At 40.6% G+C, this 19,034-nt stretch overlaps 1 protein-coding gene across 1 annotated transcript; it reads left to right on the forward strand.

The window, feature by feature from the left end:
• The first annotated feature begins 204 nt into the window (after positions 1-204).
• Positions 205-15,557, forward strand: LOC121957155 (voltage-dependent calcium channel gamma-1 subunit-like). The gene is made up of 4 exons (XM_042505678.1): positions 205-683; positions 10,324-10,398; positions 12,905-13,042; positions 14,480-15,557. Exons 1-4 carry the CDS (start codon positions 443-445, stop codon positions 14,710-14,712), a joined length of 687 nt encoding a protein of 228 aa, XP_042361612.1. The 5' UTR covers positions 205-442; the 3' UTR covers positions 14,713-15,557.
• Positions 15,558-19,034: the final 3,477 nt, after the last annotated feature.

Here is a 19,034-nt window from a genome sequence, read left to right on the forward strand (position 1 = left end):
CTTGACTTGAATTGACTAATAGGTGTAATAGGTTTAAGCACTTCCCAGTTCATCTTGGTCTGGCAGCTGAATGGCCTCATCTCACCAAAGGCAACTTGGGAGGGAGAGGAAGCGAGGAGCGAGGTAGAAACTAGGGCACTGTTATCTGGCCTCTTTTTACCAACCACCAGGCACAAGGCAGAGAAAGAGAAAGAAAGAGCTGCGGACAGGAGAGCAGGAGAGACAAGAGGACATCAGAAGTGTAGTAAAGCTGTAGACAAGACGGGGGAACCTCTGGAGTCAACATCCCACCTTAAGGAACTGAAGACAACCTCTACCATCACACACATCGACACACACTAGCATTTCACTCACTTGTGTGTCACACGCACCAACACACGTGCAAAACACAGGCACGCGCACGCACACACGTCCAAAACTTTGCACACCATCGAGTGGCAACATGTTTGAGGAGCAGGCGACCAAGGTCAAGATCACGTCCGTGGTGATTGTGGTGGGCATGTCGTCGATGCTGGCGGCGGTGGTGACCGACCACTGGGCCGTGCTCAGCCCACGGGTGGAGAAGCTCAACGCTACCTGCGAGGCGGCCCACTTTGGCCTCTGGAGGCTCTGCAAGAAGACCATCTTTATCGTGGAGGAGGACCCTATGGGCAAAGGCTGCGGCCCCATCAGCTTACCGGGAGGTATGGAGCCTTTTGTTCTTAATTAATTTTTGGATTATTGTGCTTCGGGTCAAGGCTCATGTCAAGGTGACATTCAAATACTCCTACTTAGTAGTAAATTTATTTGCTTAATTGTCATCAAATTTGTTATCAAATGTGTTACGTGGTTGCTGAGTGACAGCTCTCCTGGCTTGAAATAATCCTAGATGTCTGGTCACAGTGAGATTTTTTCTTTGCCATATTTAGAAATACAGAGAAAGAAAAAAAAGTACTGTTGGTGAAAAGTGGTTTGAAACCTGTGAAGAAATATTTATACTCCAGCTCTGCTTACATATCTGTGTAAACATGCAGGTCAAAGCAGACAAAAGCAACTGAAAATATGGAGTTAACAGCGTAATGGGGCTCTGTCTGCTGCTTTCAGATACTCTCTTGTATCACAGCTAGAATTTAACCTGGACTTCAGTGTGTGTGGGTTTTAAATATATGCAGAGCTGGTGTTTTTCCATCACAATTTCCAGTAATTGCTGTATATCCAGAAACAGACAAAGCAAACAGCATTTAATTTGTCCTTAAATCTTGGGAGATCATCTAAAAAGCATTAAGGACAATCTCTGTGGAGGTAAAAAAAAAAAAGGAGCAATGACTGTAGGAGCAGTTTTGCTCACCCTTTTCTTCAACCCATGTCCTCTCTGCCTCCATCTCTGTGCCTGCTTCGTCTTTTTCCCTCGTCTCACACGCAAAAGCACACGCCAGCACATATATTGGCATGTGCATATGTATGTGTGTGTACACAAACACACACACACGTGTTTGGATTGAATGTGTTAACAGCTCTTCGGCCAGCCTCTCACTGAAACCGTTATTATCTTCCACAAAGGAAGTCTCTGAACAGACCGCCAATTAAGCCCAGTCGAACAGCTGAAGTCAAGTGCGTAATGGAAGAGTATTGCCGCGGCAACTCACAGTTAACATGACAAAAACACGAATCTGTTCTGTCTGAGCTGATGGACTCTCAGTGTAAGATGAGAAATCAAATCCATTTCAACTCACAGGAAGTGCTACATAATTTGTCAGCACACTTTCTCTGAAATATAAACACTATTAAACTTCTGCGTCTTTCGTTCAGTTGGGCTCACAGTTTTACAGCAGATCTGAGGTAGGCTTTGATCAAACCGGATGCAAGACTGTGCAGACAGCAGTGATTAGGGAATTCAAGCAGTATTTTCTGATTGATACTAAATAAGCAGATTCGCTGCACACAAGAAGGCCGAATTGCCTCTTCTTTTTATTTAGTCCTCATTTGAAACATTGCAAACAATGCATTTTGCCCATGGCTTCATCAGGTTTGCAATACAATGCACAGGTGTTTTCAACAAGGCTGCAGCTGCACTGAATCCAATCAGCAGCAGGTTAGATAGCTTGATGAGTAGTCTCCATGTATGTGGACATGTGCTTTTGAATGAGTATTCTTTGATGTTTAAATGTACAATATGTAATTTTATGCTACTAGGGGCCTCTCAATTGAAACAGCAACAAAAGACCAAGCAATGCAGTCATTTCTCCTGGTTTGGATTCCTTCAGTGTTCCTTAATCAATAGGTTTTTACCAGGAGCCGAATTATCCACAGCTGTCTCTTCCTCTCCAAAACCAAACACATCAGTTTGGCTTGTGTCAGATGGGGCATTAACCTAGCTCATGCGGATTGTGCTCCCCATTTTTAACTTAAAGTCCAGATGTGCAGGAGGTTTTTACCAGGAGCCAAATCTTTTGCAGAGGTCTGCTCTCAAAAACAAGCAAACATGGCGATTTAAACTGATAAAAACAAATAAAGGAGTTCAGATTAAAAATCTATGTTTTTTGTACTGTTTTATATGGCAGGGGCCTTAGTCAAGCTGCTAATGTTTGCTCAGCTTCTCTAAAAACTTCAGATGAGGCCCCCCAGAAAGCAGCTCAGACTTGCTTCTAATTTGACCACCAAGATCTAAAAAAGTGTATTGTAAAAATGTTGCTTAAAAGTGGATAAAAACTCCATTTATGACAGCTTTTTGTAGACAACTACAACCCTGACACGTGCATAAATGATGCCACTGACAGGCGACGACATCCAGATGAAATAGACCATGTCTTTGATCTGTGTTTCCCAAACCTCTCCTCAAGTAGTCCTGCATGATTTAGATCTCTCCCTGCTTCAGCACAGCTGAGTTAAAGATCAAGCAGCTTCAGGAGTTGATAACGAGTTCATTTGACTCAGCTATGTTGCAGCAGGGAGACAGCTACAGCATGCAGGACTGGTGCTACTTGAGGGGAGGTTTGGCAAACACCGTCTTTGATTAAAAAGAGAGATTTCTCTGAGTTTGAACATTGATGGAAACCTTTGGGATAATGTAAGTACACAAATCAAGTCATTTTTAGACATTTTAATGCGTAATAACTACACATTTTCCATTTCAATGCCACAATTTGTGGGCTAAATCTTGCTTGAGCTTTTGATACCTGGATCAACATCAGCTTTTTTGTGCTGTGTTGAGATAACTCTTGAAACCTAAGCAAACTGATTTGTTTTATCAAACAGACATGAAGGAGAAGGCAATGAGCAAGAAATGTCTTGCAAATTACAAGAAATTAGTAAAAAATGATCTGAAAATTTGTTTTTTATTTTTTACTTTTTTTTTCTTACTTTCACATCATTCAATTGTTCCTTGTTTTTTTTTTTTTTTCATAATTTCCAGCTAATTTTTGATCCATGTCTTGTAGCTCATTGGTTTCTACCCATGTTTTAAAAAGAAGTCAAACCCAATTGCTCAGGTTTTAAAGGGTTAATTACAAATTATAAGTCAAGGATAACTAAAAAGTAGGGGAGGCTGCTTGGTGCAGAATCTGTGTCAAAAAGTTAAAAGGTAATCTTCAAGTCCATTTTGGAAGTTATTTCCCTCTTTGCATAACATTGCACGCAGTACGTGATCATTCTGTCTGGTAGTAAAACAAATGCGTTGCCTCGTAGCTTTAAGTACAAGCCCGGTGTGAGCAGAGCCAGCTTGGGGATAAACAGAGTCTCTCTGGCCTCTGGCTGTGTGCGCTTGTGCCTGGCAGCCTAACCGAGAGATTTCACTCCGACTCTCTCATTGACTTCGCCTCCGGCTCCAGCACCTCAGGATCAGTACAGGCCTTAATGAAGTGTGGCTTCCCGCCTGAGCTCATGAGTTAGAGCACACCTGGGAGACTCAGGAGGGAGAAAGGGGATTGGGAGAAGAAAACTGAAGTCTGCGTGGGTGGACAGAGGTGGGCATGCCTCTGTGGACTGGGAGAGGGGGAGCACTTCAATAGTATTTACACAAGGCTTGTGGTGGTGTTGCTGTAGACCAGAAAGAGAGAGCAGGTAGACAGAGAAGCTGACAGAAAAGAGCTGTGACAGCTGCCTGTCATAAAAATGTAACACATCGAGGGCCTCCAGAACACCCTCTTGGTGTAAAACGGTGATGAGATTCCTCTCGGTTAAATTGGAGATTATTTTCCGACACGGACAAGTCTCCTGTGCAGCTGACAGACTCACAACTCAAACACGATGAAAGATCCCATTCTAACCCCCTCAACCTGACAGCAGCACTAAAACAGTGTCAGAATATCTGTGCAGAATCCAAACTGCTGCTGCGATACTCGACACTATCTGGAAATGGACGGGAATGACAAGAGAGAGAAGAAATCTGACAGACTGCACCTGTTGGCGGCTCACCTGTCTCGCTTTCAGCAGCAGGGGAGTTCAACGCTCAACCTGCTGCCACCTGTCAGAGTGCGCATCAAGAAATATCAGCTGTTTTAACAGAGACCCTCTTGATTACCTTCTCACAACCATGGCAGCGTTTCTAAACCTGGCTTATGAGGGAAAATGAGTCATTCTTTCATATTACCTGAAAAGGTCCACGGACTTGGAACGTAGCGCCGCATATCTGCCATTTGCTCCCACGCCAGACAGAAGAGTTTTAGTTATACAAACCAATCTGTTCCCATTTGTGGCTCTGGTGCCGTCAGAAAATGCATCTGTGAGCGGTGTGTCTCTAGTCCTTTGTGCAGTGTTTTTACATAATATTAAAGTGACACTGCCTACGTTTACACTCACAAAATAGTCCTTAGGTTTTTGCCGATAAAATATTCCTACAAAGCTCTTTACATTACTAGTGAAAAAGAATACTCCATTAACACTGTTTGTAAGCAACCGTGCATACATACACTGATTAACGTGCTCTATCATGTCATTTATCACGTCAAAATATGGAGTAGAACAGCTGGAGCTGCTTGTCATTTTGCTTCTTTGCATTAAAATAGGATTTTTTTCACAGTTTCCTACCATTGGCGAACTTGTTGGACCATGTGAGCTCGGCCTACTTCTTTCTTTCCTTCAACCTCCCTCTCAATCAACAATGCAAATTAGTTGCAGCCCTAAATGAGATGCTGATTGGTAAGTTTCCAACTTCAGAAAGTACTTTTCAGTGGCCATCCTCACCAGGCGAAGCTGATTGCTCTTCTCCAGTGGCCGAGAAAAGGCGTACAGTTTTGGTCTCAACAAGTGTTTTCTCTGCTGGCATCCAGTTGCTCAATCTGGTTGATGGAGTTTGACAGCAGAGAGGACCGCAGAGAAAAACAGCCACTCTCTGGCTTCAGCCGCTCTGCTCTCTCCTTGATAGAGTGCTATCAGCTCTGGCAGCACGGCTGAGAACTGGAGGCTTGGCTGGACTGCACATTTTGAGTGTCATTTCACATGTTTAATAGTGTTTCTAATGTGATAAATTCACAGGTGTTTTCATATTAAAATACTTTTTATAATATAAAATATTAAAGAGATACTTCACCTGCAAAAAGGTTATTTGTATAGTAATTACTCACACTCGTGTAGCATTGAATTTGTAAAATAAAAATTTTCTCTTATGGTGAATGAAGACAGAAAAACTGCAAAGATTTTTGATGAGTTCAAGTAAAAGGGGGCAGCGTTTCACAACAACAAAACTATAGCAAAACGTCAGTTTAAAAACTCTTTCAGCATAATCCAGGTCTCATTTATCCAGTCGTATGAATTTTCACTAAACCTTACTGTTCAAACGTCTCCACATACAAGTCAGTGTGTCTGGGCAATCATGCATGTTTGAACTCTGCTCGGGAATGCTGTTAAGCAGTTAAAATGCATGTGTTTGTTTGTTGTCATGCACTGTCCATATGTATAATTACAAAAAGTAATGCAGCACATAACCCATTGAATTGGCAATATGCTGATGGGAGTAAAGATGGAAATAATGTAATGACTGAAGGCTGCACGTTATAGTTGAAGATGGGTCAAATACTGCACGAGTTGTGTGCCAGTTTGTAAACAGATGTTTTGATATAACTTTATTGTTAACAAATGCGGCTCCCTTTTACACCAGTTTTTTTTTTTTCCTTCAGTGTGGAGGCATCCAAGAAAAACAAAGTTTCCTTCACAAATTCAGCACAACGCAGAGTGAAAATTTCAGACACAAATGTTCATTTGGTGGATGAAGTATTCCTTTAACACCACATGATGAGTTCTGGAGTAATAATGATTGTTCCCATAGACTTTGTATCCAAGTATTCAACCTACAATAGCACTGGATAGTTCTGTATGAACATTTAGATAATTCTGGTGCAAATAGCAAATCAGTGGTGCAAAAATACACTCAGCATGTAATCTCAATGGTGTGTTGTAGGTTTGAAAGTCAAAGAAATCTCTGAAAATGTTTTTGATGGATCTGCATAAGTAACTGGCAACTGAGTTTGGAGCCTAATGGAGTAGCTGACTGACTAACAACACCACCGCAGCATTACTTAATCTGCTTCTCCATTTAATGTGCATTGCAGGTCGAGTGTTTAGCGCATAAGCAAGCTCAACTGTGTTTCAAAAAAACAAAACAAAACAGTGCTGATCGAGAGTGCACCATAACAGATTTTATCCTTGATGAACATTATACCCAAGCAAGCAGCAGTGATTGGATTTAATAACGTGCATTTGCATTTTTACAAAGAGAGGGGGGAGTTAGTCGTCAAGAGGCGCGTACACAAACACTTTTTCATATAGGCACAATTACACAGTTTTTGCTGAAGGGGTTGCATAACAACGGCAGAAAAGCGGTGAACCCAAATGACTTTTGAAATTAGCTTCCCACAAATGACGCATGACAGCTTGAGTGCTGTAAAAATCAAACGAACCCTTTATGGATCACATCACACCGCTCGGATGGGAAATAAAGAGCGTAAATGGTTCTTTTGTGAGCACGTGTGTGTTCCTACATATGTGTGCGAAGAAGAAGAGGTTTATTATCAGAGTTGTTTTAGAGCTTTCAAGTGGTCGAGTTTTCCGGTCCAACAGTGGAAAGATTACCACCAGAGCACTTACACCTTCAAATAAAACGTCTTCCTCTGCCTCATTCAGTGACACAATGCCTGGCTGGTGCCCCCAATTCATACCTTTGAAAGCACAGAGGTCACCTTGAGCCACAGTTTTCGATTTCCAATCACTTTTTTTTTATAGCTGTGGGTGCAGAGGCAAAACTGTGGAGGTGTGTCGCTGATTTGGCTTTCAGAAGTGCTAGGTAAAAAATCTGAATGAATCACTCCCCATTATGTAAATTTGAGATATATTAACAGAATTACCAATTCAGTGTTTACCGAATGAGATACTCAGATGCAGTTTGTTGTGGCTATGATAATGACAAAGTGTAATGTTTTGCATTTCACAATAAATGTCAGGCCACACACGCATATACGCACATGCACGTACTCAGAGGGGCCGTGAGGACTCTCCTGTGCTGCTGTGTCCCAGTTATTAGACCTCCTAGTGGAATAGCCATTCAAATACCGCCACCACCCATCCAATTCACATTGACCCAGAATTAGTCGGTCATCCTGTGTGGCTAGAAAAAGAACAGCCACCCCATCGCCTAAAAAACATCTTCTATAAAAATCCTGCAAAAGATGTAGAAACTATTTTCAAGATCAGATTTAAATTAGCATTATAGTTCAAAAATATATAAAACACCATCCTAAAAACCAAGTGTAAAAGAAAAACCTTAAGAATACTAAATTGAAAGAAGACAAAGTTGAAGTGGAGCACACAGACAGGTTTAATGAGAGGTGGGAGGATGGAGAGGAAGGTAAGGGTTTAGGAGAAGCAGCACATCACAGAGATTAAGGTGGTAGCAGAGTTTAATGGAAAGAAGCAAAACCAAAATGACAAGCGATGCATCGTTCTAATCGTTCTCCCACTGGAACTAAATCTCCCCATTAGCCTGACTGCAAGGTCAATGATACGCACCCAGATGTTCTCCTCCTCAGTGAATGTTCACCATCTAAAGTTACATGAAAGAGTTGTTCTTAAAGTAAAAGGAGACACTTTTTTGCTTTAGTTGATCAATGTTAAGTAAATGTTCATTGCACAATGTGATGGCTATAGAGCTTTTGTTTTCTTGGCAGCCATCAGTAGCTATCCCTAGTCACCAAAGAATATTAACTTAAGTTTTTTGCAGTTATTATCCCAAGTAGCAGAATAAGCGGACAGTGCAAAACAACCAAAGCAACTGCAGGAAACTTTAACGAAAACAGAAAATGGTCTGGTTGACTTTGCAACAGCAGCACCAACAATAATACTTGTATGAGCCAAATGTGTGATTAAAATGACCAGAAATAAACTGTAACTCACAGTCTGTATATTGGTTAAGTGCCATGCTAGAATGACAGGTGCTTAGCATATGGTCAAATACTTAACTTAAGAAAATCTGTCACTTTCCAAATTCATCTTCTCTCCCTGCTTCCCATGGGTATCAGCAGATAACTAGAGGCTCAGTCTTGTGAAGCTTCCTTTGTATAAACCAAAGGTCTTTCTGTCTTGTCTTTGAGTGGTGGGCAGATAATAGTCTTCATAGTAAATCTCATAGCGACGCTCAAAAACATATCAGCTCAGATTAGTTTAGCCTCAGAGTTACAGACAGCTAATGACAGAAGACTAATGAAAATAATATATTTGCAGATCCAAGCTGCTGTGTTTGGCCTCGCCTCCGATTCTCCCTGCCGCCGGCCTGTTTGTCCCCTCAGTCCCCTCAATCACACACATATGTATGCACACACTCCTCTTGATATGCCTTTACATGGGTAAATAGATCAGACTAGCCAAGACCTGCAGCAGCCTGTTGCTAGGTTACCTCTTTAGTGATTCTTTCTCATCCTGGGTAACAAACAGCTCCTCTGTTGCCTGGTGCGCACACACACGCACATACAGACACACAGACACACACACACACACACACACACACACACACACGGAGTATGTGCACACACAAGCATTGTCCATTTCTGTGTGGACAGAGAGAGCACCTGTCTGCTTTATGGGTTTAATCTCAGCAAGAAACGACGGCGAGTGGAGGGAAGGGGGGACACTCACTTGGCCTTTACGTCCTCTCCGCCCCACCCTCTCAGCCCAGCTGTCCTCAGAGACAGCACACAGATAGATGGATGTGTTTGTAATGACTGCACCCAGAAATCTTTTTTTTTTGTATATATACTGAAGATTGTGGTCAAAGGACGAAAGTTTCTGTCGAGATGGGAGCAAAATGACTTTCTGAGAAGTAGAAAAGTAAACAACATGGAGGACAGTGAAGGATTTGAGTTCAACACTTTATTTGTTTTATTTTAGGATGATATTTTAGGATTTACTTTATTTTAGGATGACAGGAAGTCACAGAACACTGCTGTGATTTGGGGGCGTTGTTGAATGTGCACCGGATCAAACAGCCAAAGACGAACAGCAACCGCTGATTATTTGTCTATTTAGGCACAGGAAGGATATGCAGTTTTATACTCAAATAACAAACAACACATATTTTATAGCTGAATATTTGTATCAGGACATGTTTTAGTCTCTCAGTCTGTATGTATCCACCCTGGTGAAGTGTTTGTGAGCCATTAGCTGGATGAATAGATGAGTACTGGGCTCACAACTCTCATTCTGAATCACTTCTGAAATCTTAAAATTGCAGCCCAGTCACTTGTTTGCATTATTTATTTGTGTAAAAAAAAAATAGTGGAGGGTCTCTGAGGTCCTTCTCACCCCTTAAACAAGCAAAATGGTTTAGTCCACCCTTGCACATGGATTCATCTCTTCACACAGCTAGATTTGAGTAACTGACTGCACCAAAGCACACTGTCCCAACTTTCTCCAAATGAGATAAATCTGGGCTCCAAAAAAGAAAATAAGAAAGAAAAAAAAGGAAAGGGGGAAAAAGCAAACTGAGTTTGTTAAAAAAAAAGTTGCTTTAAATAGGCATGGATCAATAGAGGAAGGGCATGGGGCCCACAGAGACTGGTAAGCATTGGGCCCTGAATTTGGTGCTACGCCCCTGCCTGTATTGATCAAATACAACACCACATGCCACGCTAGAGTTCCAAGCTAAATAAATAATTTAGTCAAATAATATCACAAGACTTTTTTTCCACAGGTGTGTGTCTGATTTTGAATGGGACCAGTGTCCATTGATTGGTACAGCAGACTCACAGAGCTAAAGATACAACCTGAGCCACCTGTTCTATCCCCGTCATGTTTCACCTCCTTCTTTCTCTCTCGCCCCCTCTCTCATCCTCTTCTCTCGCTTCCTGTCTTACTCTGCAGCAAAAAACTGTTCCTACTTCAAACACTTTACCTCAGGGGAAGAAGCTGAAGTTTTTGAAGTGAAGACCCAGAAAGGTGGGTGCCTCCTCGCTGCCACGCAGACTACATATTACAGATCATGTTTTTTTCAGACGCAACTGTATATCCATATAGAAAACAACATTTTCTATACAGATATATTCTTATATATCACAGTATGTCACATGTAAGACCCCTATAGATACCTGCAACCTGCTCTCCTACACATTTCTATCTTACACAACTAATGTGCGATAGCAAATACGTTTTGCTGGGACATACTCATGCAGCCTGGATTTTTCTTTTCAATATAACAAGGAAAATTTTTGAAGACCGCACACTGTCCCTTACATAAGATAAGAAAGAAATCTGTTCTGATATCTTCTGATTTTCATCTTCTCCTCCTCTGCTATTTTCAGAGCAAACATTTTTTTCAACCTTGGCTCTACGTTGGCTAGCCAACCCTTTTAGCTTCTGATTAGATACAGAAGAACACACAGGGAAGTGTGAGGGAACACAGCGAGATACTGGTGAAGGCAGGCAGTTACAGATCATTGTCAGTGTTAGATAAACTGCAGCAGACATACAGAGCAATACACCGTGGTGAAATCAGTTAAGACACATACGGTGTAAAGTCAGCAGGTTTGTTCATTTACTGTGTAGTTCAAAATACATATTATGGACAAACAGTTCAACAGACACACTCTTTTATGCTGCAACTATTTACACGACAATCATCTGTTGATTTTTATCTGTTGATTACATTTTATACAGTTTGAAAAACAACAACCTAACTTTATACACTGAGAATACATTGAAGTACAGGTAAAGTAGACATAAATATTGTCATGTGGTGTGGAGGAGGTGGACCTAAATGCAGGAGACTGCAGGCCTCAAACAGGTCACAAAATCAAACAAAGACTCAACTGAAAATCAATAAGAAATTAGTCTGACGAGGGGATGAAGTGCAGGCGGGGAAAAGGGAGGAAGCGCTCAGGTGAAGGAAATACGGTGATGAGGCAGGAGAACAGACAGGGAGCTGATTGGCTGGGAAAACCTGTGGAGCAGAGAAGGACTAATGAGGCTGCAGCAGGCCAGGTGTGTAGATGGGTAAACGAGGGAAACGGTGCCTGCCCACTATACGCGACCAATTTGCCTCAATTTGGGTCTGCCCTGCCCCACTGGTTGGTTGTATCCATCCACAATCCCCCACCCCCTTCTCTACCAGAGAAGGTTTCATTTTAGGATTTTCTGGATTTATACAGAGCTGCTCAGAAAGTCACTGGAGCTGCAACTTGCAACATGTGAGATACGTTTGAATTTTTGTCACTTCCTCTCATGCCACCAGCTTGGTCAGGGAATCAGTCGTTTCAAATATGGTAGCAGATTTCTGGTCGCGTGTAGTTGGGCATAGTGGGCATGCGTAGGAACAGAAACCCAAAAGGCAAGAAAATGCAACTCAACTGTCTGTGAAAACAAAGACAGACTAACTAATACAGGCAACTTAAATGAATCTTTTACTGATACTCAGTCCAGCTGGCCCAAAAAGTGTGGAGGTATCAGGACACAACAGACTGTGACAAACATGTTTTCTGAGTTCGTCACCCTACAGAAAAATGATGAATTTCAGGCCTTTAACCATTTGAAACCTGAGCAAACTGGCTTCTTTTTAAAAACACAGAAAGAAGATGCCCCAGAATTGACTAATTTCTTGCCATTTGTGGGACATTTCTTGCTAATTACTTTTAATAGAAATAAAACCAGTCTGCTCAGTGTTTTAGGGTAAAAGCCTGTTTTAAAAAAAGGGATGTCGATCCAGTTTTCAAAGGTTTAAATATCAGAATTTAATGCAAAACAAGTGCAAAAGAGATATAAAAGGTGACATAAAAAAATAACAAGGAGGACACAGCTTCAATGTATCAGCAGAAAATGAAAGACATAAATGATCAAAGTTGGACAGCTTAAAAAGGCTTAAGGGTTAATCAAAAACATGCACATGTGAAATGCATAACGAGACCATGACACACATGCATGCTCGCACAGACTAACAGGCCTCAAACAGACACCGTAAGGTTATTTTACACTTGGTTTTACTTCTCAGTCGGGGTGCTGAAATGGAATCGGATGCTCCAAGGATCATTTCTATCACAGTTGGAGTGTTACATAGAAGGAGAGACTAGATTATCTTTATCTGACAAACAGACGGGAGGGGCGGCGGGTGGGAAGAGAGAGAGATGTTCTAATCATCTTGTTATAAGCCTGCAGCATCTTATCTGTCATGCAAATGGCATTATTGCCACTCTGGAGAAATGACTGTTGTTTTTAAAGTGAGGCTAATTTAAAGGCTAATTATCTGTGTCATAACTCGCCTGAGTGCAATATTGAAACAATTATTACGGAGACGAGACTGCAACCTCCCCTTCTGCTCCTGCACATGCAGTTTTTAGTCGCTGGCTGCCAATCTGCTGTCTCTCTTTGCTCTATCTTTTGGTCTCTCCTGACTTTCTCTTTCTGTCGTCCTTCTGTCTTTCCTTTTCTCTTTTTCACTTTTTTTCTCTATCAGAGTACAACATCTCAGCGGCAGCCATCGCCATCTTCAGCCTTTTCTTCATGATCCTGGGCACCCTCTGTGTCATCTTCTCTTTTGGGAAAGGACGGGACTACCTGCTTCGGCCTGCTGGGATGTTCTTCGCCTTCGCAGGTCAGACGTGGCAGAAAATGTGAATCACAGATCAGGCTCTGTCTGCTGTTCTCGTCTCTTTGTGTTACTGCTCAACTGGAAGTGAGGCGGGACAGAAGATGCCCCTTTTTAAACAATGATTGCGCTATAGGGCCACTACAGAGTCCCTTAAACATGCCGCCTTCTTTGCTTTGTTACACGGGATTATGCCATGCCAGAGTGTGATATCAGACAGCATGCTGGCATCGTGGAATCAGAGGTGTGACCCCTGTGTTACATATCTAGGCCTGATATGTAACACACTAGCGTCAGCCTCTGGTGTGACATATAACATCGGTGTCAGCAGATTGTCAGCAGCGCTTTTTAAACAATAACAAGGAAAGAACAACCTTTTATCTTCTGTTATATTGTGGCTGATCTTGTCCTCTGCTCGGAGGGTAAGGCACTCCATTTACAGTTGCTGTTCTTTGAGTTAAATCTGCCACAGTAGGTTGCACACAAAACACGTCATCAAAACATCACACCCATGGCACCCAAGATCTGGTCCTACTGACTGTCCTTTTTATGCAGAAATCATTTCCACATTGTTACTATCTTAAAGGCAACACAGATCTGCCCCCAAATTCCAGTACTGTACCTTTCATACAGAATTGCTAGGTGGCATAATGGCGTGAATTTCCTGCTTTTTCTCATTCCGAAGTCATCAAATACTCCCACTTTGTCAATGATTTGAGCTGAAGATACCAATGCTAAAACTCACCTTTCACAGCAGAATGATACGTGGCCAGGCAGTGTCAGTTTGTAAGACTGTCGGACGGCACTTGTCACAGCAGCTGTCACAGCAGCATGACATGCGGATGGGTGCCGTCAGTTGATAACGTGGCCAGATGGAACTTCCCGTGTGCATGTAGAGCTAAACCATGATGTTTTTGCCTAAACACCCATATCTTTGTTGCCTAATGCTAACAATGTGCTTTTGTTGACATCTCCACGTTATTTGCTTTTCCCAAAATGCCAACAACAGACACAGGAGGATACCTAAAGCTTAATATGTAGAGGCAGAAGTCCACTGACAAAGCGCCAATATGTGATGACTTTGGATGAGAACGTGTTGGAAATTCATGCCTTGGAAAAGGGCTATAGTCATCATCATACACACCTCTTCTTTCAGTGATGAGTATTACTCATGCAGCTAATTAAACAGAGTTGACAGCCAATTTTTTGGGTGCCAAGTGCTAATAGAGTTGATGTAGCTCTGGGGCGACATTTCAAAATATTTTAAAAAGGGTCAAATTAACTCTGATGGCTGTAAACTTCCATCTAGCATCGCATTTATTGTTACCAAGTTAAAATAAAACTGACAATCTTGCCATGATAATGTGGAACTGTAACAACATTTGATGACAACACAAGCATCAGCTTTTAACAGCAACTCAATCTCTCTGTTTTGGCACGCAGGTCTCTGCATCATCATCTCTGTCGAGGTAATGCGCCAATCTGTCAAGCGCATGATCGACAGCGATGAGACCATCTGGATTGAATATTACTACTCCTGGTCCTTTACCTGTGCCTGCGCCTCCTTCACCCTGCTCATCCTCAGCGGAGGCGCCTTGCTCCTCATCTCCATGCCCCACATGCCACGTAATCCCTGGGAGACCTGCATGGACGCTGAGCCTGACACCTTAGATTAGTCACAGGTGATGCAATGTCTCAAAATCTGGTTAAAATGACAAAAAATACAAGCGGTTTTGCATCTTTTAGCCCTTTAATTACATGTCATATCCCACATATTTTCCATTACAACAAGCTATTTTCCAGAGCATTGAAAAGTTTCTCTCTGTCTTCCATGTCCATTGATTTCAGTTTATGTTAGTAAAATATTAAAATGACCCTAAAGAGAGTTGCCATAGATAACCAGCCACAGCAAAAAAACATTAAATTTCATGACTTCTTCCTAGAGTAAAGCCATTAGAAGCAGGAATTGTTTTAAACACTATCAGCCCAGTTGCCAGGATAAATGTTGGCATGTTACATTTGTACGTTTCATACGTAACATATAAACATGATTTTTTCCTAACCAAGACCAAGTGGCTTTTGTGCCTAAAACTAACCAAATGTCAAAGCATGAAACTGAAAATTGAAATGTAAATAAATGCAAAGTTTCAACATATAATGTACAAATTTTACTAACCAATGGTTTGCAGACACATAAAATACCAACATTTATTCTGGCAACTGAGTATAAACTCTTCCTTGTTGGTGTGTGTAAAAGCTAAGGAATGAATAAGTTTCACCCGAGATTTAAGAGTTATCTGCCAAGCAGCACCTTTTTCTAAAACCCTCATCATCTTCTTTTTTTACCAGGTCCTGTGTGCTTATTAATTGTTTTGGGGGGTTGTGACAACACATCTCATGAATGAAATGCTTTTCAGCATCTATGTCTTAAGTTTAGGCTGTCAGAGTTTTCCACAAACACCTGAACACCCAGAGGGCCCTGCTTTTTACTGTTACTGTTTTTACTTTCATTAAAAAACAAGCCAACTAAATGTCCATCATAGATCTCTTTTTTTTAAAATTAAGTGATGCAGGCATGTAACTGTAATTACAATGCAGGCATGTAATGTATTTAATTCTACTGTCTGTCAGTCTAATTAAAGTAAAATGATTTTCTGAAGATATTTAATAATAGACTAGAAAAGGAACTACAGTATGATGACAAGCAGATTAGATATGATCAAACCTTACAACTTGATAAATCAAATTAGATACAAAAGACCAGCTAGGATCAAACTAAATATAAAATGGTATCACACAAAAACAGTTACGCTTTGTTTAAAGTGAAGTAGTGAATCATTGTAACGGACTTCTGTCACTGCAGCCATCTCTTTTCTCCAAGGACTTCCTACATTAAATCTATGACATTTATTGCCTAGAGAGAAACCACTCAAGTGATGCTCCCTTTGGACGTAAATCATTTATTTTAAGTCAATGTTCAAGATGCCAGGACCTAAAAATCCATAATACTGTCCATGGTATTGACTGAACCTTTATATATTAACAATTGTGCTCTAATTTTAGCATTCATAAAAAAACAAAAAACAAATATAAAGACACTAAGGAAAAAACTTACGGATTGTTAAACCCTTACCTTTAATAACCATATTCTTACCATAGCTTAGTAAAAGTTACAGCAGGTATATCAAGCTAAACATTTCTGCACATGTTGAAGTGGTGTGCATGTGCCTGTAAAGATTTAAACTCCATTTCTAAAGAGTTTTGATGGTGGTTTATTTTTTTAACCCTATCCAAAACCAAACATACAAGTGCAAAAGTGTATGAAATTGAATGCTTTATCAGTGTGTATATCTGCTTTAATGTTACGTTTCCAGCTAAATACAGTAACAGTAGCCTGGGTTTAGCCTTGGGTTACATGTTACAATGTGAATTAAAATGAATTAGCTGTAAATATTAAAAAGCGTCTTTAACCAAATGGAAAATGTTAGGTCGGGCATTGGGTGCTACTCTTGTGCCTTCAGTGCCAAATTACAAGGGTGCAGAGGCAGGTTGCATCTGAGGTTGCTAAGCAACCATAACCAGCACTCATTCATAGTCCTTATCCTGAGCGCGGAGCTGATCTTCTTCCAAGAGTTGTTTTTTAAGTGTAAATTACACCTGAAATATTGTCTGTGAGACAGGTGCTCATGATAGCGCTCCACAAAAAAAAATCAATTTCTTCCCATATTTATCTTGGATTTATATTTCAGAAGAAAGTGAAGACGTGTACCGACTGTGATTAGTCCTTCCTCATCACATGACATGCTTTGTGCATTGAAATTGGAATTTGCTTATCTCAGGGTGCAGCTGTTACACCCTGAAAAACAGGCACTTAGGAATCCTTGCATGTTGTGACGGCATCACTCTTTGCCTCTACAATAAGAAAAAAAATGGATTTGAGGTTGCAAAAAAAGTAGCATGTGCCCTCAGCTAGCCAAACACAGATGCTAAAATCAGCAACAGCTGTCATTTTGGCTGACAAAATCGACCGTATTCAACTAAAAATGAGAAACCTGCTTTTGTCTGAAATCAAGATGGACCATTGTTGCAAAAATTACTCTAAATTTCCAGTTAAACACGTTAAATCTGCAGTTGTTTTCACTATAATCTCAACATTGAAAGACAGGCGTAGCAACAGTAACTAAAGGGGCATGGCTTAGCTAATGGTTAATATTGAAACTCTGACACATGACTGTGGGCTGTAAAGGTACCTTCACAAAAATATATACCACACACATCCATGAAGAATTTATTTAAAATACAGAGGAAAATATAGATTTTTGTGGCAACTTTATTTTTTATTTGCAATGCTGTATTAAATTGTATTACTTTTCTTTTGGGGTCATGTATACCTAGAGCTAAAATATTTACAATAAGTATGACACCGATGACTTCTCCATATAAGTATTGCCTATGATGTAAAATGGTACATTGTTGCTGTCAGGTGAAAACTTCACTCAGACACTCAGGCAGACTTTCTTTGGCTTTTTAATTGTTTTCTTGTTCAAATCATAGATGACCTTTTTGATTCTACACACACACACACACCCACACACACACACACACACACAAATCAGATTTCACTTGACAGCAGTAATTTTTATTTGGCTCTTTTTTCCTGCGTAGGTTTCACAAAGGGGTCATATATTGTTAGCAAAACAGCCATCTATGTCTGACATGTTATTTTGAGTCACTCTGGCCCCCCCAAGTCATTCAGCTGGTGCAGGTGCAGTGAAATTAAAGTTCCCTAAATGACACTGTTTCACAGGGGAACACAAGACGAAAATGATTACATTTCGCTCTGAGGTCCGTCTGTGAGGAACATTTTCATTTTTCTTACTGCTGCCACAAAAGTTATTTAATTATTGTACAGTCTTGTATTTTAGAAAACTGAAATAATGTGTTTGTGTGTTGTTGTTTTTTTCCCTTTAATTGCATTTTATTGACTATTTTATATAATCTACACATGAATCATGCCACGACCAGTGAAATAATGAGAAATGTGTATATAATAAACCTGTAGGAGTTTCAAGACTCACCCAGAGTTTAGTATTTCTTTTAAATAAAACACCTGATTTGTATTTTAGATTTGTAAATGTTCTGATTAAGTTTATGTCCATGACTGTCTTTTTTCAAAAGGTCAGTTATGCTGTTTATATCAGTATGTAATGACGCATAATCATTTTGTTCCCCTCTGCTTCCATTAGTGTGTAAATTACAGTAACACATATAGAATAAAGCAGGGTTACAGTCTGTCCTTATTATGTTTTTTATATGTGTGCCAATAAACAGAGAGAGTCAGTGGATGAACATTTATTCAGGAAATAAAAATGGTCTTAAAGTCTTTTCTTTACCGAGAATTCAACTCTCCTTGTGTCGTTGCCCACATCGCTTCAGTCCGGGAACCTCGCAGCCACGGTTGAATTGAAACAAACCTATTCGATATGCTCCAGAGACCTTATACTCTGCAGGTCAGGGCTTTTCAGGGGTGATGTAATAGATGCACAGAAGCTCCCTAAATGATTCATGAGACCTTTACCTTTGAGTAATGAGAGCAGCATGGGCAAAGCGTACACTATTTACTGTTCACCGCCTACGTTGGTTGTGATCTCTGGAATTCCCTTGTGGGTTTTCGTTTCATATTGTTTGCTCAAAAACAGTCCCTGTTTTCTTACATGTGAGAAACAAAGTGTGTGATTTTTGTCAGTTAAAATAACACAGAAAAAAATGTTGTGCTTATAGATTACACATTTTTGTGCCTTTTCTTTCATTGTCAATGCTGGAGCACACATTAGAAGTTAGAATATATGGAGCTTTGCAGTGAATACATTTTTTTTGCTCTACACAGTAATCTGGAGGTCCATGATTTAAATTATGTGCACAGAGAGATGTGGGTATGAAAATTATTTAAACTCAAGGCCTTTGCGCACTAAATATGTTTTTTTACCATCCGAAAATG

The sequence above is a fragment of the Plectropomus leopardus genome, chromosome 17 (genome assembly GCF_008729295.1).
Source record: "Plectropomus leopardus isolate mb chromosome 17, YSFRI_Pleo_2.0, whole genome shotgun sequence".
In the NCBI taxonomy this organism is placed as follows: Eukaryota; Metazoa; Chordata; class Actinopteri; order Perciformes; family Serranidae; genus Plectropomus; species Plectropomus leopardus.